The 25030-nt window shown below is 36.1% G+C and overlaps 1 protein-coding gene across 1 annotated transcript in view; it reads right to left on the bottom strand.

The window, feature by feature from the left end:
- Window positions 1–25030, bottom strand: part of Dpyd (dihydropyrimidine dehydrogenase) — an 819213-nt gene that overhangs the window by 477564 nt on the left and 316619 nt on the right. The window contains exons 9-10 of the mRNA XM_040751969.1: window positions 6323–6430; window positions 4831–5000 (exon numbers count right to left, since the gene is read on the bottom strand). Coding sequence (XP_040607903.1) covers window positions 4831–5000; window positions 6323–6430 — 278 coding nt within the window. The remainder of the gene's footprint in view (window positions 1–4830; window positions 5001–6322; window positions 6431–25030) is intronic.

A 25030-nucleotide genomic window follows, 5' to 3' on the forward strand; every position in this document is an offset into this window, starting at 1 on the left:
CTCATCAAACCTATATCCTTCAGCATTAATGCTTTCTTAACTAAGATGGAAAGTGCCTCTAAACAGCACACTGCTTATGGTTCTAATTAGACAGCTGGAAACTCATTGATGATACATTAGAGCAGTGGACCAGCAGCATAGGCATCACCAGGGAACTTGTTAAAATGCAAATTCTCAGGCCCACCCCAAACTTACTCTGACAGAAACTCTGGGGACAGGGTCCAGCAGTCTGTTTCTAGCATGGTGATTTTTAATCCACTCTAAATTTTAAAATCCTATGCATTAGAGAAACAGCTTATAATTTATCATTGAAAACTTTATTAGGAGATTGTTCCTGGTTTATTGATTGAAATATTTCTGGGCCCATGCATAAAGGTCTTGGTCAGTGTTGTGGCTTGGATGAAAAATGACCCCCATTAGTGTGGGTGTTTGAACCCTTGGTTCCCAGGTGGCAGTGCTATTTGGTGCAGTCTTACTCAGGACTTGGAGATGCCATAGTCTAGCCCTACTTCTGTCATGCTGTCATGCTGGTTGTTGAGGATGTGACCTCTCAACTTTTTTTTTTTTTTTAGTTTTTCAAGACAGGGTTTCTCTGTATTGTTTTTGGCACCTGTCCCGGAACTCACTCAGTAGACCAGGCTTGGTCTCGAACTCACAAAGATCCACCTGCCTCTGCCTCCCAAGTGCTAGGATTAAAGGCATGCATGCACCACCACCGCCCGGCGTGATCTCTCAGCTTCTTGTTTCTGCCACTTGTTTTATGTTTCTGTCACCATCATGGACTTACCTTCTGGAAACTTAAGCCCAAATAAACTTCCTCCTGTAAGTTGCTTTGGCTGTAGTATTATATCATAGCAACAGAAAATAAATCAAAATGATAATTGTTAGCTACAACCACACAAGGCACACAGTCTCAAGTAATTCCATGTACAAAGTTATTGACCTCTGCAAAAATTCACATCTGTCACAAAAGGCTCAGAAAATGTTCTGTTGCTCTCCCTTTTCCTCTCTCCAAGAAGGAGAATTAGATCGTGGTAGAATATGAATGCTTAAGTTTTTGATGATAGGGTAGCTTACTAATGTACAAACCATGTTATTTCCAAATTTCACCCAGGTCCAAATGATGAAATACTATATGATTTTTGAGGAATAAACATGAAATCTATGTTCTTCGATACTCATTGACTTTAAGTAAATAATGTGGCAGAATCAGATGCGTTTTGAGAGAAGGAAGCATATAAGAAATTAGAAAACTACAAAAGAATAGGGACATTTATGTTAGTTAAAAATATGACCCTGTACATAACTTTTCAAATCCCATGTATTGAAGTAGATAAACCAAACTTAATCACTACCACACTAACATCCCATTTCCAATATAAACCTTGAGTGCTTTTTAGTATACAAACCCAAGTAATGCCTCTGATGAATGAACATGGAAGCCTCTTTAAATTCTAGAGTAATAAAATTCGAACATGGGCACTGGCTAGATATTCAAGGTTAGTCTTTATACATTCTAATAATGCATGACTTATTACATATCTCATGTTCTGTCTTCACCTAAAATTACTAGATGACCCTCTAGGGATATGAAATTCAATTAATCTTGAAGTTTAGTTCAAGAAACTATGGTTCTGAGCCTCTCTAGTAAATATTGATGCAACTGTTGCTTGAACAATTTATACGTGGCACTCACAAGCTTGGTAAGATGAATGATAAAACTGAGCAGGGGAGGCCACAGTCCTTGCTTTCATGCATATAAAAGTCAAGTCATTTTAAGAATGTATGAAAAGCTTCCTCGTAAGGTAATAATAAGGAAACAGTTGTTCCCTATTTAAGAAAGTTCCAGAACAATTGGAGTTCTACTGAAGCCCCACTGTAGGCATGACAATTGTTATCCAGAGGCTCATTACTTCCTCTTAGCACCCTGTGACCATGTGCATCCTACTGGTTCTGGCCCTCTACTGAGTTATGCCTAAACTGAAATCTCTTCTATTCTGTATCCTGTTACACTGACCAAGGGTCTATGTTTGATTTACCACTAACTAGTCTCCTTGCTTTTTTCCCTATGGTTACATAATCAAAATTCTGCATAGTAGTAAATCCAAGAGTTATCTTAGGTCTTCATGATTCTATACACAGAACAGTCCCAAGATTTGTCCTTATACAAAGTAGAAGCTTATTGGTGCTCACAAGTACCTACCCAGTCCTCATAGGTAGCCCACACTTATATTCTTCTAACTACATGAACTCTAGGAGACTTCCTTTTTTATGACTACAAACATTTAACTAGGTTAACAGTGTTTATTACTGGATGCCATTCGTCCCTCAGTGTTATCTTTTCTATAGTCAAAACTAATCAGAGAGACCTGTCAGGTCAGACTACCCTATGTAATGAGGAAGATCCACACTTTTCCTCCACTACATTCTGCTCCCAAGCACAACCCCCTACACTCCATATTATCTCCATATCACTAACGTTTTTCTACGGAACAAATTACATTTCAATATACTACTGATGGTACAATACATTTATTTCCCATATAAACAAGCACACTAAGTACTTGTTTACCCCCTTATTTATTTCCTTATAAACTTTATGAGAGCATCAAATTCTCTCTCATATATTCAAGTCACTTGAAATATTGCCTACTATACAAGAGGTAGTCAGTCAACGTAAGATTCACGAATAAACACATGTACTTTCTTAAGTAAATGCAGTCTGAATTTTTTCATGAGTTTTGTGTAAGACAGAAATACTTGCCAATTATTCTTTCTAATTGAAGTGGTGAGAAGATGAAGACACTATCAGGAGTAAAGTAATTAATACTGACATTTGGGATCTGCAAAAGCTTCTTTCTTGCTTGAAAGTGCTATTAGCTGTGGTGATATATTATTTATTATTTAATAAACCTTGACTAAAGGATCAGAATGCAAAGCTAGCCACAGCCATAGAAGCTGGGAAGTGGTGGCACACTCCTTTTATCCCAGGACTCAGGAGACAGAGGCAAGTAGATCTTTGTGAGGTCATGACCATCCAGAGCTACAAGGGAGTAAACATAAGGGAGAAGAAAAAGTTCTCATGTGAGACTCAGTTTCCAATCACAGGGAAGACAGGATCTCCATTTCAGCTGTAGTAGAGGTAAGAGCTACTGACTGGGTGTTTTGTTTCTCTGATCTACAGCTTGAACCCCAATATCTGTCTCTGGGTTTATATAATTCATTTATATAATTACAAGTAGGAGGTGATGGAAGCTGTGTGATGTGGCATCTACTAGTTAGAAGTATGTTACTGAAGAAATGACTAATAAATTTATTTTGTCCCCTGCCTACTGACTCCCAACACTCTCCAGGTTTCATGGTTATCTTGAGGTCAGCAGTTTCCCCTATAACATGTTTACACCACGGTGTTCTGTCAATACAGAAAAAAATGATGATTCCAAGTAACACTGAGCTAAAATTAACTTTTCTCTGTTCAGCTCTGTTCTGTTTTATTTTGTTTTTATCTCAGGTATTCTTATCACAACAAATAGAATATCAACACATGGGTTGCCTTCTTCTCCAACCCTTAAGGATAAACTTTTGGTAGTGAAATCTTCTTAATCATAGGAATTAGCTGAAGGAAATGTGAAATATGTAGGGTAAAGTGTATTTCACAAGTTTGGTTTATTTCCCAAGTTCTATACTATATAAAGCAATGTAAATATAAGGAAAATTAGCTCCCATTTCTCCTTTAATTTGGCTCTTTAAATTTGCAAAATGACATGAGCGAACTAATTAATGCCTAAAAGTGTATGCCAGAAAAGATTCTTATGATTATAAGATGATCTTGGATTTGGGTGGCAAAAGAATATTAAAAGAGTAGATGACGGAGTAAAACCCACAGAGTAAACCTGACATTTGAAACCCAGCTATGAACTAGTGATGACTGATCATTTACTGAGGTCAATTTGTAATATGGCTAATCTACATGTGACAAATTACCGACCAACTGCGGTTATAATTCTTGCCAGATAGAAAGGCTCCAAGCATGTGCAGGCATTCTCAAGTAAATCAAATTCAAAATACTGATTTGAATAAAATGGGTAATTTATCTTTTCATAAGTCTACTCTGTCTATAGCCTCAAAACTACTATCCATTATAAAATATTATCTTTCTCTGATAACATTACAATCTCAGAGATCATGGTGTACACAGTCAGCTGATGCTTCATAAAAGTCTAGTCAGAAGGAAAGGTTTTAAATCTGTCATCTTTAGTAAGTTAACTAAAATAACGAATCTGAACAGTGCTCATATGAAGGCTCTTTTAAAAATATGCAGCAATTTCAGTTACTTTTCTTTCTAGCAGAAAAAGTTAACTCTAAATGTGAAAAGGGCATGTATGTGAGAATGCATACACATGCATATATATGTATGTACATATATACATACATGCATATCTTTATTTCTAGTTGGACTTTGGGGATATTAACTGTCTCCATTTATAGCATTCAGATAACATCCACACATTCTATAAAAATGCAAATTGTTGAGGTTATGGAAGTCTTAGCACATTTGACTGTTACTAATTAGAATACTCTTCAAAATACTATAACACTGACAGAAAGAGTAGTGGTTTTACCCCAAATACATATATCATTTTATTCAAATTAATATTAAAACTTCCTTTTAGGTAGATTGTCAAAATGAAAATAATTACACACAGTCAACAATTTAGTTATTTTTGATCTGTCCATTTTAGGGACAATGTAGTAATTTCAGTTAGGACTGCATTCCACCAGTGTCATTGCAGGAGTCCAACCCTCTCTGCTCTGATGGTTTTACTTTACCTCCTCTGGAACAGCTCGAATATTAACAAAGCCCTTTCTGAAGACGATGAACACACGACGGGCTCCACAGCGCAGAGCGGATGTTGCACAGTCAAAGGCAGTATCTCCGGCTCCAAGTACAATCACGGCTCCCCGTATGGATGGCAATGGAGAGTGACAGGCGCACATTCCTGAACGATGAAAGGAAAACCCCATTTTCAAGTAGAGAAACCATTTCTGCATGACAGCTCAAAAGATACTTGTACTCAAAGCACTGTAAAATTGCATCTTGCAGTTTTCCAGGGTGGAGTGTCACTATCAAATTATTCTGCTTCGTTGAAAGACAGTTTTATTCCCATTTTAAAAAAATATGCTCATATATGTAATTTTATACTCAGTATCCTTGGCTTCCTTTTGCCCCTTTTAGAGGGACTGCTGCAACACTTTTAAAGTAGTTAAGTCAGAGTAAACAGGAGGAATCAATTAAAACTCTATCAAAGTCATGATAGATATTTTTATATTTGTATAATTAAATTTCTGTATACTAGTGAAACAAAGTAATCCTTATAATCTCAGTCCATAGTCTATAGCATTTTCTTAGGATACTTTATATAATTTCTCACATAAATCTACTACACATTTTATATTTAGTAAACTTTTAAAATTAACACGTTGAATCAATGTCAGATTTGTAACTCAAGAGATTCTGGGAATGAAGGCTCCAATACAGACTTCTCCCTTTACTGAATTTATTTGATTCTTTCTGTAAAAGTGGAAAATGCAAAAACAAAAACAAAACCATGGGTTTCTCTCAAAACTGTTTTACTTAATTAATTTTGTGTGTGTGCAGGCTATCATTTTCACAAATATTTAGACGTAGGAACAGTTATGGCTCAGACTTCTTCAAAAATAAATATCTAGAAGATTTAGATCATCTAGTTTAAACAGCAACAAAGCATCCTATAGGTTTGTTTTTTGTAATCACTAAGACAAGGGAACTAATGAAAGCATAGCTTGGCATGGTCTTCCTTCAGGTTTTTCTTCTTGGGGTACATAAAATAATAGGGTGTCTATCAAACTGCCGTATTTAACTACTTAGAATTACTGCTCCAGTAGAGTCCTTGATCTTCCTACCTCTGCAGACATACATCATGCCAGACATCTGAAAACTCACCCTACATTAATATAGCGTCCAAACTAGAGACCTCACCCTTATTGCTAGACTCTCTTTCAATGTTTTCTGAAGTTTTTTTATGTTGCATTAATTATTCATGATGCACTTTAGACTTACATGTAATACAATAAAAATATCTTGATGCTTTTTTGGAAAATAGGCAATTTGACAATTCTTACAAACTGTAGTATTGGCTTTTTTTATGTCTTTACCTTGGTGATATTTATCCAAGGATACAGATAAGATATGAACAATGTCCTACTGAGTTTGAATTTAATATGAACTTATAATGCCTGGGGTAACACAGACAACATTGAAATAGAAAACAATAGGTCTTACCTGTTTTACTGCCTTTGGCAACAAGTGGCAGAAAGTCTTTGGATGTGTAGAATCCCTGGTCCTGTGTCAAGTCTTTAAAAATATCATCCTTTTTGGGTTCTGGCAAGCCTAGTTAATAATGTTCAAAAATAACATTAGCAATCGCTACACTAAATAGACATTAAAATTATGAAAATAGTGACAATTTTCAAAATAATGTGGCTGTTGGGTAAAAAGCCTATAAACAACACCAAAATCAAAAACGTAGATAACATAATTGTCCTGGCTGGTTTTATGGCAATTTGACCCAAGCGAGAGTCATTAGTTAGAAGCAAACCTCAATTTAGGAAACATCTCTACAGAACAGGCTGAAAGGCAAGCCTGTAGGGCATTTTCTTAAATTATGACTGATAGGGAAGGTCAAGACCATGGTGGGTGGTGTCATCATGGGCTGGGGGTCCTGGGTTCTATAAGATAATAGGCTGCACAAGCCATGGGAAAGAAGTTAGTAAGCAGCATTATTCCATGGCCTCTGCAGCTCCCACCTCCAGGTTCCTGCCCTATTTGAGTTCCTGTCCTGGTTTCCTTTGATGATAGACTACTCTATAGAAATAGAAGCCAAATAAACCCTTTCCTACTCAACTTGCTTTTGGACATGGCAGCATCACAGCAACAGAAACCCTAACTGAGACAACGATCCAACAGACCTTGTATACCTTTAATATGAAACAATATATATGAAACTTTTAATATGAATCTTTGCCTAATTTATATTATATGCACACATGCATGCACAGATGGAAATATATTGTGTAAGGATACACAAAAGAATAATATGCACTGATACAGTAAAAGTGGGAAAATTATACTCTTCTTTATGCTTTAAATAAAAAAAATGTTTAAAATTATACAGACTGTTGAGTGTTAAAAAACCTTTAATAAAACTTTAAAAAAAACAATGAGTGAATATTTTATTTCATTAATTTTATTTCATTAATGGACAACAAAGATTATTTTAAGAAAATATGTACATAAATATACCTGTAAATACATTTTATAACAAAAATTCAAATTTTCATAACTTTCAAGCTATAAGTGAATTAAAAAATGAGTGATGAAAGCTGATGAGATGGCTCAGCAGGTAAAGATACCTATAATACTACAAATATCCAGATAGACACCCATCATTCTACAAACCTCCACACCTGGGTGCAATTGCAGGAACCCATGTAAAAGAGAAAGAGACAAGAGATTCCACAATGTTGTCTTCTTAACTCCAGATATTTGTAACCCCCGACACATGCACAGATACACACAGTCACAGTAATATTTTACTAATATACTAGTGGTTAAACAGAAAACTTTTAACAAATAAATTATTATTCAAAGGTATTTTTAATATCAATAAGAAAACCACAAGATTTACAATATATGCATTATCAATAATTCTCCAGTAGTTACCTAGAGAATTGGAAAAAGCAAACATGTATTAGAAGTAATAAAATCTTAATTCCATACTTGGCTAAGGAAATGTAAGCTTATAGTTTCCTATTTGTACCCCTATATTTTCTAATTTTCTTGAATCTTTTACTTTGAAATAGGAAATTATTTTCTAAATCTTCTGTAGCACATACTCATCAAATACATATTTAAGAAATGAAAATCATGCCAAACCAGAGAGATGGCATGTTATCTGTACATTGTACCCGCTCCTAAATTCATTACCACTTCTTTTTAAATAGTTTTCATTACACACACACAAATGTGTCTTGTTTTGGGTATTATGGTACATGTCTATATTATACAATGTACTAAGTCCATACTTGCTGATCATATGTACATATGACCACTTGGGACATCCTATGAAGGAGTTCATCCCTGGAGAAACCTAATTCTCTCTCTCTCTCAGCAGCTATTGACCATCTGAAGTTGTCATTTAGGGATGAGACCTTTAGGATGTCCCCTCAACGAAAATGACATGTCAAGTAGTATTCCTATTACTCAGGCCTTGGCAACACTGTTGTTGCGATTCTGTAGGTTGTCTACCATGGCTAGAGAACACTGTCTAGAAGCATGTATCTTGGTCCTTTGGCTCTTACAAACTTCCCTCTTCCGTGAATTTTCTTGAGCCCTATGTGTAAGTATTGGATTGCACATTGAGATTGGTCACTCCAAAGTCAGTTTTTCCTCTGCATTTCTACAAATTGTGGATCTACCTAAAATTTTCATCTGTTAAGGAAAGCAAACTCTTTGATAGGGGATAGGAGATACATTTATCTGAAAATTAAAGTGATACAGTAAATAATAGTTTTAAGGTGGATCAATATCAAGGTAAAAGGGTTTGGGAAGGGATGGATACAAATCCACTGATACAATCATATAACAGGGTCAGAAATTCTTCTACTTTCTTCTAAGCTGAAACTTTGAATGATTTGTTAAGAGGGAGAGGAAACTGTACATTCATAATGATCTTCCGTATCCAACTCAAGTTACTATTGTCAGAAGACGTGTAAGGCATTCTCTAGAATTACTTCACTAAATGACTCTTCTCTTTTGCAGAAATGGTCCAAGAAAAATACACTAATGTTTTACAACATTAATTCATAATTTTATGAATCATAACATAATAACATTATTTACCCTTTTTCCTTTTCTCCATCCAACACTTTACATGTGATATGTGATCCCATGTTCTCTTTCAACTTCACAGTTTGGTTTTTAATCATTGTGATATATAAGTACATATATACCACAACAATACTGATAAATATATAATTCTTAATATATTAGTCTTAAATATGTAAATGTAAACTGTTCAGTCTATGCAAAGATACTTGTATATGTACAAGTGCAGGACTGACCAATTGGTATTGGATACAATAATAATTTTTATTCACTCATTCCTTTATTGTTAACTTGAATCAAGTCAAGAGCAAAGACAATTGGATTTCTTTTTTTTTATTATGAAGCTATTGGCCTTGCTTGTTTCTTACTGGCTAGCTCTGACTTAAGTAATTACCCCATAATTGTTAATCTAAGTATTTCTCTTACCGGAGAATAGTTCCGGGCTTCCTACCCCATGGCGTTACATCTTGACTCTCTTTGTTTCTCCTACCCAGAGTCCTCCTGGACTCCTAGTCCCACCTATCCTGGTTCCTTGACAATTGGATTTCTTATTCTTTCATTTAAATCTGCATCTGGCACTGTGATGGATTTAAAACTTAGGGGGTCAGAGTTTCCCTATAAATGTTTCAAAGGGAATTGGCAAGATTTTCTAAGCTATGAATGTTGGCTAAAGAAGATGAAAAATGAGCCAGTAAAATGACTCAATATGATTAAATTATCCCTGCATCCTATATATCTTAGGTCACATACAGAATCTCAAGACTCAAAAGGCCTTACCTGTAATGCAGGTAACTTATGTCTCAATATGGTGACTTTAACACTCTTGTCATGGTCACTTTGGTAGACCATCACATATAATGCTATGGTGTGATTAGAAGCAGGTTGTGATCAACAGCAGATTTTGAAGTCCCTCCTCACCCACTTAACAGTTCTGTGATCTTTTGCAAGTTCCTGTTATCATGTGTTTTATATGTCACCTTGACTGAGCTATAGAGCCAACTAGTCACTGAAATAGTAACGCGTTTGTTACTGTGAATTACTTTCTAAAATGCTGCTTTAAAACTATAATTGTATAACATTAACTAAGAACTGTCTTAGTGTGGTCAGGTCGAATTATATCAAAGTCCTTAAGAAGAAAACCACAATTTTTCCCAAAAAGGAGAAAAATCCTTCTTAAGTATCTTAATGTCTAGCTTCCTTAGTAGAATTCTTGCCTAGCATGCACAATGACATGGTTTCAGCGGAGCATGCCTAAAATCCCACCACTGGGGAAGAGGAGGCAGGAGCTAAAGCTATCATACTGGCATGTTTCAGGGTCAGTCTGAACTCTGTGTGTGTGAGTGTGTGTGTGTGTGTGTGTGTGTGTGTGTGTGTGTGTGTATCATATTCTGCCCGAGAGATCTCTTTTGGCTTGTTACAGATCTCTAAGTTTTCATCTCTCAAAATTACATTGTTTCCTAAGATAAATGATCAGATAGGCTAAACATTCTAACTCCCTCCCTCCTTTCCTCCCCCCCTCTCTCATACACACACACACACACACACACACACACACACACACACACACACTGACTCTCTTTGCCCAGTGATCTCTGAATTCAAGCCTCTCTGTATGATAATCATCATTTCCATTTAGTAGGTAAGAACTACACTATCCTCATGAATGCAAGATTTAGAGATGAGCTATGCTGGCATGCATTCGTATGTCATTGAAACCTACTACATAATGAATGTTTGATGAGTCTTTCCTGGAAGACATACTTATTTATTCTGTAGTTTATAAATTCTCTCAAACATCACATGTCCTGGTAAAGGAAGAATAAAGTTTAAATCTTAGCAAATTTCAGTAAAGTTCCACACAGAAAGAAAAATGAGACAACCTTAAGTGAAATATGAAAGATAATGAAAGTTGCAAATCCTCATCTATCATAGGACGACTTCCCTGTGGGTAGAAATTTAATAAATAAGGTATGTGTCTACACGAGGATGATTTCAAAATGACAAAGAAATGACTTTTTAATTCACCATTCAGAAGGAAGATGAGTTTATGAATAAAGAGGGATGGACAATGATTCTACAAACAAAACAGTTCTATGCTGCTTGGTAATGGTTGTATCTTGCAAGAAATCCAGGCCAGATTCCTGCTCTTTAGGTCAGTGGCCCAAAGTTTGTTGTTGCTTTGTGTATTACACAAACCTATACTTCCCTATGGAGTATAGGAAAATAGTAATTTTCAGTGACACCCAACTAAAAGTAAATTCGGCTTTTATAGAAACTTTTATTTAAAATTTTTGGAATCCAAACACTGCAATAACTGTCTGGCAGGTAGGGAATTTGTATAATTAATTCATTTAAAATAAATAAATAAATAACTCTATGGCACACATGTTATTCTTTTCAACATGGGGAAACTTAGCCGTACGCAAGCTAAATAGCCATGTTGAAAGTCACAGAACGGGTTTCTCTCTCTCTTTTGTGTCTCTCTCCTTTTGTGTGTATGTGTGTGTCTGTGTGTGTACATGAGTCTGAATGTCTATGTGTATGTATGTGTGTACAGGTGCTCATGTATGGGCAGGCCAGAGGTTAATGTCAGACATCATCCCCTTTTCTATCCTAATTATTTGAGACAAAGTCTGTGAGTAAACCTTGAGCTCACCAACTTGACTACATTGCCTGGCCAACAATTCCCAGAGAGCTCTTGTCTCTGCTTCCCCCTTGCTGGGATTTACCAGAGCATGACCCCCTTGACTAGCTCTTTACAAGGGTGTTGGATTGGGAATGTGGTTGCTCTCAAGTACCCAGCAAGCAATCGACTGACTATGCTATCGCCCTAGCATTTTTAAGGGCTGTCTTTTCCATGTGTGGAAGTTTATATTTAGAACTTGTTATAATTTATGCATATTAATTAGTAGTATATAAGAATGCATTCTAAATGCATATATTCAGTTTCCCTGTCAAACTATGGTGCATGTGCACTGCATGGAACAGTTCTACAACCAGCTTCCAAACTCCTGCTTGAGAAAAGGCTGTCGTACTGCCTTTGTGTTTTGTGATAGTTCGTTCTAACAAACTTCCTTTCTGAAGTATTTTCTTTCTTAAGTGAGTCTCCCTTGGGCATCTGTTGGTTATTTTTCAACACTTGATATTCTTTGAAAACAAAATGCATCCCTGTTTTGTTTCCAAAGCACCTCTCTCTGGAACAACTACAGAATAAATAGCAGCAGCACACATAGGAAACATACTCCTTGAGCTCATATCAAGTTTTGTACCTCGGTTAACATAAAAAAGATACTAAATATCCTATAACATATCAGCATCCAGTAAGTAATAAAAGAAGAATCAGTTATGTGCTTTGATGTGCTTAGGAATCATGGAGATTCTATGACGTTTGCTGGAGGCAACTTACTGGGTCCCTTATTTGGCGTCAATCAGATTGAGCAATAATTTTATGAGATGTGTGTATTTAAAGGTTTCTGCTGGGGTGACAGCTGAGCGTGGTGATATAGACAGTCACCAGATAAATATGTCTTTGTAGAGTGTCTCATGAACCTCACTAAAGAGAATACACCAGTGAAGATGAGACTAGTCCCTAATACCAGTCTGCAACTTATAGAAATTGATGATGCTGTAGGTATTGATGTTCTGAACAGGTTCACTGTATGTTGCTATGTCACACAGTACTTCTTCAGAAACAAGACTTTAGTAAACAGAACACTACAGACATGTCACCATCCTCAAGCTGACAAGATGAGAGAACAACAAAATGCAGCTAATGACTTATTTTTTTCCATATTTCAAAAATCTTTTATCTCAGATCTTCAATTTTACCTCTTTGATATGTAATCTTTGATATGTAATATTTGTACTTATTCAATCAGAGGAATATATATATAATTAAATAAAGGTAATTAGCAATTCCATTTCCTCAAATTTACTTGCAAAATGAGAATATTTAAACTCATTCGCTCTATTCCTTTGAAATGGATAGCAGAATGTCGTAGGCTCTGGTAGTCTACTGTGCAATACAAGTTTAAAACTAATTCTTCCATACAATCATCTCAGTACATGACATCCATGTCTTTTGTCTCCCAATGACTTACTTACCACTTAGTGCCTTGTAATTACTTCTAAGATTTCACTTTCTTTTCACATAACACAGCATGAGGTGCTGGAGGTGGTGTGTGTGTGTGTGTGTGTGTGTGTGTGTGTGTGCATTAGAAAAAAATAAATGATCCTATATTAAGCCCCAGCTGTTGGATTTCAATATGGAAGTCAAACAATTCTTTCAAGGCCCTATGTATTGTACAATGCCATGAACAATTTTAAAGTTTTTCATCCGTCACTTAAAGATCAGTTATATGAGTCAAGGGATTTATACTTCGCTTCCAAGGGACAATAGTGCCATATGGGTTATAATTCTGGGATCCATATATTGATTAGAAAGAGAACAGATCAATGATACCCTATTGTGATTCATTTCTCAATAGAAGCCCCTGCCTTCTCCTTGACACCCCACTGTAAATATGGTTAGTTCTGAGTGTTGGGGCTGAATTCAGAAAAAATAGAGCAATTCAATATAACACCTATGAAATTAGATCACCATGGATCACAATAATATTCATTTCATTGATTTTTCAAATCCCCATTAAACATCTGCTTCCAGGAACTGCCATCTGGGCTTTCTCAGTAAGAGCACACACATTACTTGTGTGTGTCACACAACTGGTTAAAGTGTAACAGGATAAGACTTTTATAAAAATGTTACAAATGGAACTAGCCCTTCAAACTATAATTTACCACAATACACAGGTATTCTTGTACAAAATCACATAACAGAGTCAAAGCCATGTTTTGTACTGAATTTTTGTACTTTCAAAAATTTGAAGATGGTTACATAGACATTGTCTTCAGTTTATGAGACAGAAAAATTATGAAATGTACCAGGGTATACAATAACCAAAGTTGATATTTACATAAAGTACAAACATATTTTAATAAGTCTTCATACTGTATGTAGAATTTATGAACAAATTCTCTCACATTACTGTAGTCAGCACATATAACTTGGTTATATCCAGGTCAGAAAAAAAGTACGAAAATAGTAACATACTAGTATATTAACAAGCATGTATGCATAAGATAAAAACTGAATATGAGTCACTCTTGGCAAATAACTACTTAACTTCTTTATTCATATTTTTTATTTCTTTTTATCTGTAGGACAGAACACAATCAAAACAACAAGCTCTGGAAAAGATAGCAAGACTTTTTTCCCCCTTCTTTTCACTTTTGTAGTTCTCTAATTTTCTTAAAATTAGCACTTATTTTAATAATTAAAATTTAATTTTAACATAACACAAGGTCTAATTAAAACCCCCTTTCTAAAATGTGTGCATTAGTTTAACATATTTCTATCACAAAATTGTATATTCTCCTCCAACTTCTGGTATTATGTATTAAAATATGTTTTGTCTCCTGGTCTTTTCTTTTCTCTTCTCCTCCTCCTCCTCCTCCACCTTCTCCTCCTCCTGCTTTTCCTCCTCCTCTTTTCCATCCTTTCTCTGCTTTGTTTGGTTTTTCTCCTTTGGCATTAGCTATAAACAATTTCCTTAAGTTTTAATCTTCACATTGTCAACTATGGGTAAGGGAAACTCAAGCAATATGCCTCAGGCAATTTTTTTCTTAATAATTGGAGTTCTTAGATGGTCTTAGGAAATGACTATTTAGGGCTGTGTAAGTAGACTATATTCCAAAGTAAAGAAATCATTAATAATAAAATACTAAAAAGGAACAGTTATATTACAAAATAAATCTACCAGCCTTACAAAGAAAACAAATTTGCAACCGCCACCTGCTGTGGAGATGAGGCAGTAATCTCAGCACCAGGAAATAAAAAGGAAGAGAAGAGAAAAAATACAAAAGCACAGACATTAAAAAAGTAATTAAAACACTTATCTCCATCAACATACATAACGAAAAAACCCTCAGCCAACCACCTAAAAACATACTCTATTGAACTGCACAGCAGGCAACAACATTAAAGCTGCCACCATAAACACACATTCTGCAGAGGACCCTTTAAAAATGTAGTCTCAAAAGTGTCACTAATGTGTTAATCACCAGTAAATGTAGCACACACACACCCATTGAATTGTATTAGTTACTTTCTTAAAGGTATTTTTAAAAATTACACTTCTGTTTTTATTCAAATAAATTCTTTAATGCAGGCACTGGTAACCTCTTTATTTGTAACCATTCTAGTGTGTTCTGTGATCATATTATGAAAATTAAGCCTTCTGCTTGTGGAAAACCTTCATGTAGCAATGCTTAATGTAACATAAACTTAGAGATTGTTTTTAAATATTTCCCTCTAAAGCCAAAACTATGCATGTTATAGTATCAAGATAAAGTAGGGTGGGGCACCCTATAAGAGCTAGAGTCATGGTTACAACTGACTTGGAAACGAAGCTTTTTGTCTTAATTTCTAAGTGTGTTCTCAGCTTTAGAGCCCTGTAAAGTGAAACAAAGCCAGCCCAGGAAGCATGCTGCAGGTCAGATGCCAACAGTGCTTGGTAGGTGTCAGCTGCAGAACATGTTACACACACAGCCATGTGATTTTCCCAGGTGTGCCTGAGAAGCAAGAGAACTGCTCAAATCAGAACAAGAGACTTCAGGTGGCTCTGCTGCACACGTCAACCTAAGTCAAGATGAGGTACTGTACTTTTTCCTTTTTTAAATTTATTTTACATGTCAAAACCCTGTTCCCTCTCTGTCCCACCCTCCCATGCCCCCCACCGACCCCTTTAAATCTCAGTTTCCTCAGCATTGCAGTGAGAGGAGTCCTCTGTGGACAAGTAGGCTTGACACAGCTGGCTATGGCAGAAACACGTTGTACAGGTATTAAATGTAACTCACAAGCATAAATGTCTGTGATGCATGATTACATTCTGTTCGTCATTGAGGGTGTTCACCATTCTGGGTCATTACATGTGTTTTCCTGAGACCCCTCTCAGTGCAGTAGCTAGTAGGTTGGTCTCATCAGTGTGTTTTTCATCAAATAAATTAAATGATTACTTCCTGTCTATTTCACTTTCATGCTACTCTACATCAGTACTGCAGTTTATAAATTTTCCAAGAAAATAACTTAATTTCCAGATATTTAGAAGAAAGATGTATATAATAAAGATAAATATTAAATTACCCAACTTAAATGTACTTGGAATGTGTTTAGTATCACTCACATGTTGCTGAGTGAAACATTTGAAAATTGAATTATTTGATAGGAGTTTTAAATTTTTTCGGGGGATGACTCCTTTTAGAAGTCATGCTTGGGTAGGTGAGATGGGTCATCAGGGAAATGTGTCTGTCTGTAAGTCTAGAAAGCTGAGTTTAATCCACATAACCAACATGGTGGGAGCAGAAAGCTGACACCCACTAGTTTTACACTGGAACACACACACACACACACACACACACAATTTCATGTGTGTGCACCAAAATATATAAATAAAATTTTATGTGGCTGGATAGCTGGATAGATAGCTCAGAGACTAAGAAGAATTACTTCTGTCACAGAAAACATTGGTTCAGTTCCTAGTACCCACACCATCTGTAATTCCAGTTCCACAGTATTCAATATCTTTTTCTTGCCTTCATAGGCACCATGTAATTTATATACATACACAAGGGTCAAGAACCTACATGCATAAAATATAACTAATTATATAAACATTTTATCAAGTCAATTTTTTTGCTTTATTCCCCCTGTGCTTTTCTTAAGTAGTCCCTTGTCAGCCTTGAGTTCACTACGTGGGTAAAGCTCTCCTTAAACAGGTGACCCTCTTGCCCTTACCTTCTGGGTGCTGGATTGCAGACATGTTCTATTAGTTTTAGCTGAAGAAAACATTCTTGATTGATGCGTTTGATCAACAACCCTAGAAACACATGGCTGACCTTCTCAAATATGTTGTCATCTGTTTAACAGTTAGATTGTCTAGGTATGTGATTAGTAACCTTGCCTGCCTTTTCATAGACTCTAAGATTATAAAATATTTAATGTTTGCATTGCACTGTGTGTGTCTGTGTGGGGGTGGGAGAGAGACAGAGAGAGGGAGAGAGAGAGAAAGAGAGAGAGATAGATGCTTCTAATTGTACTTCTCACAGAGCCTCTAGCTCACATATGTGTGGTAAGACATTGTTTATGATTTATTAAAGCTTGCTGAGGATTCAGAAAGCAAAATCAGCCACAGGCCATAGAAGCCAGGCATACACCTTTAACCCAAAAGCCAGAAGCTAGGAGGTGGTGTTACTAGGACTCAGGATTAAGAGAAAGATTTCTCCGAGTTCAAGGCCACCCAGGTCTATACAAGAGTGAATGAGTCTAACAGAGAATTATAGCTCACACCTTTAATCACAGAACAGTGGTTTATAATATCAGACATGAGGATATTCATGACACTATATCAGCAAATACTAGCTGTTTAATGTCACATAATCACAGCTATTTAAATTTTAAGTCTCAATTTCCCTCTCTCTAAGACCTGCTTTGCAAGGAGATTAATTGATATAATGTATCTCAATATCACAGGCTCACAGTCTTAAAGCACAGTGAGTTTCATATGGAAAACTCTAATACATGAGCTGACTTTTGTATATTTTAACTTAAAATAATCTTGCCATTTTCACATTTATACTCTTGATCTTTTCTCCAATTTGTAGTGTTATTTTCATATAAAACACCAAAACAAGAACCAGAGCAACAAACACTGACTAAATTTAGATTTCCATAAATGCATATTCCACATTATAAAATTGGTGTTACCTACCTGGTGTATAGTTGGGTTACATTAAGGAGTATAAATTTGAATATAGCACAATATGTTAAGTTCACTATTAGATTTTAATATTGGTTATGTTTTTAAGATTTTTTAATTGTGATTATATTATGTCAGAAACAGAAAGCTTAGCTGTTCAGTTTATTAACTACTTACTCATCCATTTATATATTGATTATCCACTACTTTCTGTAGGACAAGTTAAGTGTTGTGAAAACATACTTGTATGTAGATTCCAGTGTGGTAGAATAAAGTGAAATGAAAATTTTGAAATGGAGTAGGTTAAACGATAGGAGAGAGAGTGGCACAAAATGGACAGGAGAGTTTACAAATTTCAGGACACCAGGACCAAAGGAATTGTACTTTAGCTGAATCCTGAGAGGTCAGGGCCAATGCCCAATTTGAAGGATTTGGGAAAAAAATCACCAGGTTCAATAAAACAAAGGGTTATGCATGCGATCTGAGGTAGGGAACAGAACCTCCTGGAAAAACTTAAGGGAAATATTGGAGTATTAAAAAATAATATGAAAAGTAGGTAGTTCCCACCATGAGGAGCCATGAATCCCTTAGAAAATCATATTTTCAGGTGGTCTCCTAGCCACATGTAAGATGATGTTTTAAAGCAAAGACCAGTAGGACTTCTGTATAGGAGAAAGGTAGCTCTTGGAACTATTGCTGACCCCAAGCGTTAGCCTGTGTCCTGCTTGAGATATACCATGAGCAAGGAACCTCCTATAAAGAAAGCTTTAATTGGGGGCTGACTTATAAAGTGCCTTATCATGATAACAGGCAGCATTGTGTCAGGCAGGCAAGGATTGGGCTGAGAACTTACATCCTAATCCGTAGGCAAGCAGGCAGGAGAGAGAGAGAGAGAGAGAGAGAGAGAGAGAGAGAGAGAGAGAGAGAGAGAGAGAGAGAGAGAGAGAGAGAGAGAGAGAGAGAGAGAGAGAGAGAGAGAGAGAGAGAGAGAGAGAGAGAGAGAGAGAGAGAGAGAGAGAGAGAGAGAGAGAGAGAGAGAGAGAGAGAGAGAGAGAGAGAGAGAGAGAGAGAACAACATGGGCTTTTAAAACCTCAAAACTGACTGGCAGAGACACACACCTCCTCCAATAATGCCACACCGCCCAGTCTTTCCAAACAGTTCCGTTAACTCCAAGCTTGACAATATCTGCCCATGGGGGAGGCCTTCTTATTCACACTACCACAGGGTGTGATGTGTAGCACATTAGCCTCCCTCTCTTTGTGTCATTCTCCTCACTTGTCAAACAAGTCTTTAAGTGCCCACTCCTCAGCTTTTTGATGGTGCTGATTTATGAAACATTCATGAAGACGGGAAATATTTAAGTTATTTTTCTCCTGTGCTCAGTAAAGAAACAATGGTTAGCATGGATCATGGCTCAAGGCAGAAAAACACAATTATGATTCTGTTCCACTTTGGAAATCACTTAGCTTCTCTTATGGGCTATATAACACTCACAGATAAAATTAGACTCAAATTCACCTAAACCATGCTACACATTAGTAGATCACACAGTCTGACCGTATCAATAAAATTCTCACACTTTTCATGTTAATATAAAATAACAACTCATATCCTAATGTCTTTGGTTTAATAAACCAAACAATTGATGCTTTAACACATTTTGGTAAGTTTTTGAATACATGATCTATCATCTTGGGGTTTTTATTGACACGTTGTTGGTATATTTTTACAGCTTTTAAAGGAAAAAGCTATTGTCACCAAAAAGTATCTTATATACCTGCCCAACCTTGTACAAGTTCACTAGTACTGAATACTTTAATTATTTACATTTGAAGAGCATTCTGTTGCTTAGAAATATTGTCAGTGTGTTGATTGATCGTAAGCTGGGTTTCTTTTTGCCCTTTTACAGATGGGAAAGTGAAGCTCAGGGAAGTCAAATGTACTTTCTAATACCTCAAAGCATCTACAGAAAGCTAGTTAAACAAGCTTAAGTTCTTCAAAACAATGCTTCCTTTACAGTTCTGTAAAATGAATGTTAGAGGGACTGGAGAGAATGCTCATACAACACTTGTTGATCTTGAAGAAGATCCAAAACCCAGAATTCAAAAGCCAGAACCAACAGAATGTGTCTCAAACCAGCTGGCTCTTCAACTCCAGGGTGTGTGTGTGTGTGTGTGTGTGTGTGTGTGTGTGTGTGTGTGTGTGTGTGTGTGTGTGTGTGAATCTTTATGGTTAGGAAGGGGAAAAAAGTTACTACCGTAGCCTGACAATTTGGCATACAATTGTGCCTTTGGCAGTTTTTTGTTTTTTGTTTTTTGTTTTTTTGTTTGTTTGTTTTTTGGTTTTTACGAGACAGGGTTTCTCTGTTATTTTGGAGGCTGTTGGTCCAGCCTGGCCTCGAACTCACAGAGATCCGCCTGCCTCTGCCTCCCAAGTGCTGGGATTAAAGGCGTGTGCCACCACCGCCCGGCTTGCCTTTGGTAGTTTTATTCACAATAAGGAAAACCGACTTGAAGGGTGAGTGGGTAATTATTCTCCTACCGTCTTCTCTGCACTGAATTGCCAGATAATTTTGAGTAAGCGTGCCTCCTTGTATTTAAATGATTTTGTAAAGAATGCTCTATGCCCAACTCGTTTGTTTAAAGTGCAGATCTACCATGACAAACCTATCATCAATTCATTCTGAGGAAAGGGTAATAATTAAAGTGTTATTCTCACTCTTCCACTGTAAGTCATTTGACCTGTGTTAAATCAAGTTTCAAATGTTCATTCATTATTTCTACATGAAGAATTCAGCCAGCTCAAAAAAGTATAAATCTTCATTTGTCAGATTTAAACTGTACCTGTCCCAGTTGCTATCAGAGCTCATAGCTCTTTATTTCTTAAAGGCAATAAAATATTGTCAAGCCATACAATGTCCCTCAAGTCTTGGACAACCCCTGGAATCAATAATATGTGTAACTTGTTAAGGAGAACAGAAGACAAGCAAGGTCTCGTTAAGCATATTGAGCTGTGATAGTACAGGAGACTCCCTTGTGTGGCCTGTGATCAATTTTAATCTCCTGACCAGAAATATAACAATGCAAACTACTGATTCTGCATTCATCTTGAAAGAAAAAACTATATAGATTTCCATATCTGCAGCTGAAATGAAAGCGTTAATTCAGCTAGCACTCCAGGAAAGAACACGTCTAAATTCTCATTCTCCATCATAATTCTCCACACTTCCGGGTTCTCTATTAAGAGAACTAAAAACTGAAAAAGTATGTCTTTGTGGTAATATAGTCAACACAATAGAGAAAGACCTGATAGTTGTGTGCTTTATTGCCACTTGGTTTCAATGGAGTCAGGTTTTGTAGCACAATTTTGTATAAGTTTTACATTTTAAAGTCTGAAATACATATAAGTGAATATATATGCTCGTTTTTTCTATAAGAATAAAAAGTAAGATATTTCATTTTTACCTGAGAAGTGAATATAAGGTATTCTGGGATTTTACAAGGAAAATCAAGGTGGTTATAATTTCACGCTTACTTCCACATATTGCCATGATGAGCATAGTAGCCTCTGTATATTCACATACATTGTGAACAGATGGTATGGACATGGATCTCAGGGTTAGAGTCTAAGTCTTACTCTCAAATCTGCTTCATACCTTGATGGGATCTTAAGCAACTTCACTGAACACCTTTTAATCACAGTCCCCTCATCTTTAAGATAATGAATTCTCCAACAGCATGTGGAATATTAGGACTTTGTAATTAAAGGAGAAAAGGAGGGCAAATCTAGACATGTTTGGGGGACTCAACTGTTCACTTGTGAAGTGTTAGCTACAGGAACATACATTCTGTGTCACTTATTCATTGCTTCATAAACATTGGTTACGTGCTATGAATGTCACAAGGACTGTGTTCAGAAATGAAGACAAGCCAAACACACTAACAATCTGACCTTCCAAATAGTTTTAATTCTAGGAACCAGCTTTTGAATTTGCCATTAGAATGCTAATATTTATCTTGGAGAACTGCTATGAGGACCAGATGAAATTAACTATGTAAAATTCCCCTCATAGCCCCAGATACACAAAAGAGATGGTCAACATATGTTCACAGAATGAAGGAATAAAATCAATGACAGAGTAAATAGATGAGTGGATGTTTGAATAGGTGAACTGGTGGATGGATACATAAGATTTGTTATGACAAAGAGATCACGAACAAATTGAGCAAGAGCTGACACTGACAGGTAAAATGTAAATACTGAGCTAGTAGGATGACTCAGAGGATAAAGGTGTCTGCAACCAAGTCTGAGGCACTGAGTTCCATCTCCAGGGCCCACATCGTGGAGAGAACCAACTCCTAAAGTTTGCTCTTTGACCCCTACAACCCACAGTGTCACTCCTACCCCCCCCACACACATATGTACACACAGGCTTGTTAACATCAAGAAATAAACAATTTGAAGGATTCAGGAAGTCCTGAAAGGGATCAGATATACCTGGCTCCATCCCAAACGGATATGAGCAGCAAGGACTACTGAAAGATACTCTTAGACAAATTGAGATGCTAAGAGGGTCAGACCTAAGTTGACTGCAAAAAGTAAACATAAGCTGAGCTACCTTAGAAGACTTCCAGACTAGCACTGCTATCTAGAATAGGTAGAGATGAGATGAGCTCTCTGGGAATAGTAGAGACCAGTCAAGCTTCATGGAAAAGAGTTAGAACCAACTAAATGCCTCCAGAAGAGTCGGCAAACAGGTAAACTGCCTTGGATTTGTGCAGTGCATTTCAGGTTTACATCTTGTCACCTGTGATGGCTTGGACGTTTGTTAATGCAGGTGCCTAGAGTAATATCTGGTTCTCTAAGGAATTCCTTCATCCAACTTCTGCAAATAACCCCAGTTGTAGCTCATTAATTTATCAAGTTGTGTTTTTGTAATATCCTATGTATTTGTCTGGTGTTGATTTCTTATTGGAATGAGGTATTTGTTGATGTCTTACAGGAAAAATGTCACACAACACCAATTCATAGCTCAAGTTTGGCAATAATAATGAAGTGATATTCTTGAGCCCATAGGGAATGACTGGTTTATTTTAGAATTTGATTTAAAATTGATTGATATAAAAAGTTTTCTGCAAAAATATATAAGAAGTTGGGCTCACTTTGACATTTTTACTTAAAAGGCAGTGACTATTTCAGACTAGAGAGATAAATTAGCAATTAAATCTATTTATATACATAAATTTTAGTATTTAAAAATCTTATTTTGTTTCATAGTTACTGTTAATTAGATAGTCAAATTAAAGCTAGTTTTATCTGTCCTAGTGTGCCATTATGGTCCAATTCAGTTCTACCCACACCTAAAACCACTCAGTTTAATAAGCTCTTGTGGTTAGGGAAATGCTATCAGCTATTCTTTCTCATGGTAACTTATTTTAGTGGAAAAGTGGGGAAGAAACTAGGAAATTGCCTGCATCCAAAGTGGAAAAGAAATTAGGGAATACCAGATCTAACCAAGTATTTAACAGGCAGATGAATGAGGATGATAGGCCAGGAAATAATGTCTACATTATTATGACTATAAAATATGGGAATGCATGATGGGTTAACGGTCACAGGGAAATCCAAAGATATAGAAAATTTATCTGTCTTCTTTTCAAATTGTTTAACTAAACCTCAGTAGAATGACGTATTTTGATACTGACTTTCAAAAAAAAACAGAAGTAAAAATCTCTATATCCTCATTGTTCACATAGCTTCTAGCTGTATTCAGTAAAGAGAGGAAGAATGAATGCTGATATGTAATATGTATCATAATCCCAAATGCTTAGTTTGCATCCAATCCTCCAAGACCCCCTGTATTTACATTGTGTTATTAAAAGGAAATAGAGTTTTATAGACCTTCTTAGTATTGTGATAGTATATCTAACTTCACAATATGAATGAAAGATGGTAATATCTCTGTGGAGTTTCATTTCATGATTAAAAATAACAAGATGCACCCAGTCAATTAACATAAAATCGAGTTGTTTATTCTTGCGAGGCTCTCCTAACAGGGATTATCTCAGGAGGATCTGTGTATAGCTATCATGGTGGCTTTTAATCCTCTTACTCAAGTGGGTCTAAAATACTTGCTATTAGCACAACAGAAAAAATAATACTTTCATATGGCTACCCACTCAAATGAAGGGGTTAATGGTAAAATAATTCTTTGAGGGTGCAAGTGATTTCTCCCATGTGTCAGTAAATAGCTCCTGTGTTTTACATTTAAAATTATTAACATATAGAAACACTATTATATGTGCATTTAATATGAGCCTCAATGAAAAGCTCGTGATTTAGAATAATTAAGGAAGGTAGTAGCATCCTTAATAAAAGTGTAATGTATATGTCATTTATTAAGCAGAAAACACTGTCTTTAATTTAGCTTTTAATTTTACTGGTAATGATTGCCTATAAAATAACAATGGCTAGAAAAATAGCTGGGTCAGTGGAGTAATTGCCTAGCATGCAGGAGACCCTGGGTTAAATATCTAGCTCAGCGTAAACTAGGCAGTGAGCCATGTGTCTGCAATCCTAGAACTTGTGAGACAGTGGCAGAAAGATTAAAATTCCAGGTTATTCTCAACTACACAGGGAGTTTGAAGGAATCCTGTGCTTCAAGTGACCCTGTCTCAAAACAAAAGAAAACCCCAAGACAAATTATATCATAGCAGTTGGTTCTTTCTCCCACCAAGCAACTTTTGCCCCATCTAAAGTGCTGAAAGACGTCTTGGGAAAACTTAGTTCCTCAGTTTTTCTAAGGAACATGCACTACTATGAAATACTGAGATAGCCAACGCCAAGATAACACTATGCAAATGTGCCCCAATTAAGAGTCTATTATATAGTTATAATAGAGTTTTGAAGTACTGTGAGTGAATATTATGTGCTAGGTTTTCATTTCTCTACTTCAAAATAGTAGTGTAACATGGTTGGGACCAATATTCTCTGTGTTAATTGTCAATGAACTTTAACCTGAGAACCCTTTCCTTCTTTCCTAAGGAAAATATTTTAAGTCTTTGTCAAACAAGAAGAGAATTTTCTTGCTCTGTATTCTCATAGAAATCAGCCATCTATTTTTAAAATGATTCAGAAGTGTGGGTATGTCACTAAAATTCTTTCAGGATATTTTGTGTCATTCTTCCATATTCATTAATACAGCACTCACCACCCATCATTTCACACATACTGTTAGATGATTTCAGTAATAAAAAAATAGCAATTGTATGCTATATTGACAAAATGGAA

Source organism: Mesocricetus auratus, unplaced genomic scaffold (genome assembly GCF_017639785.1).
Source record: "Mesocricetus auratus isolate SY011 unplaced genomic scaffold, BCM_Maur_2.0 Super-Scaffold_100009, whole genome shotgun sequence".
NCBI classification, from domain to species: Eukaryota; Metazoa; Chordata; class Mammalia; order Rodentia; family Cricetidae; genus Mesocricetus; species Mesocricetus auratus.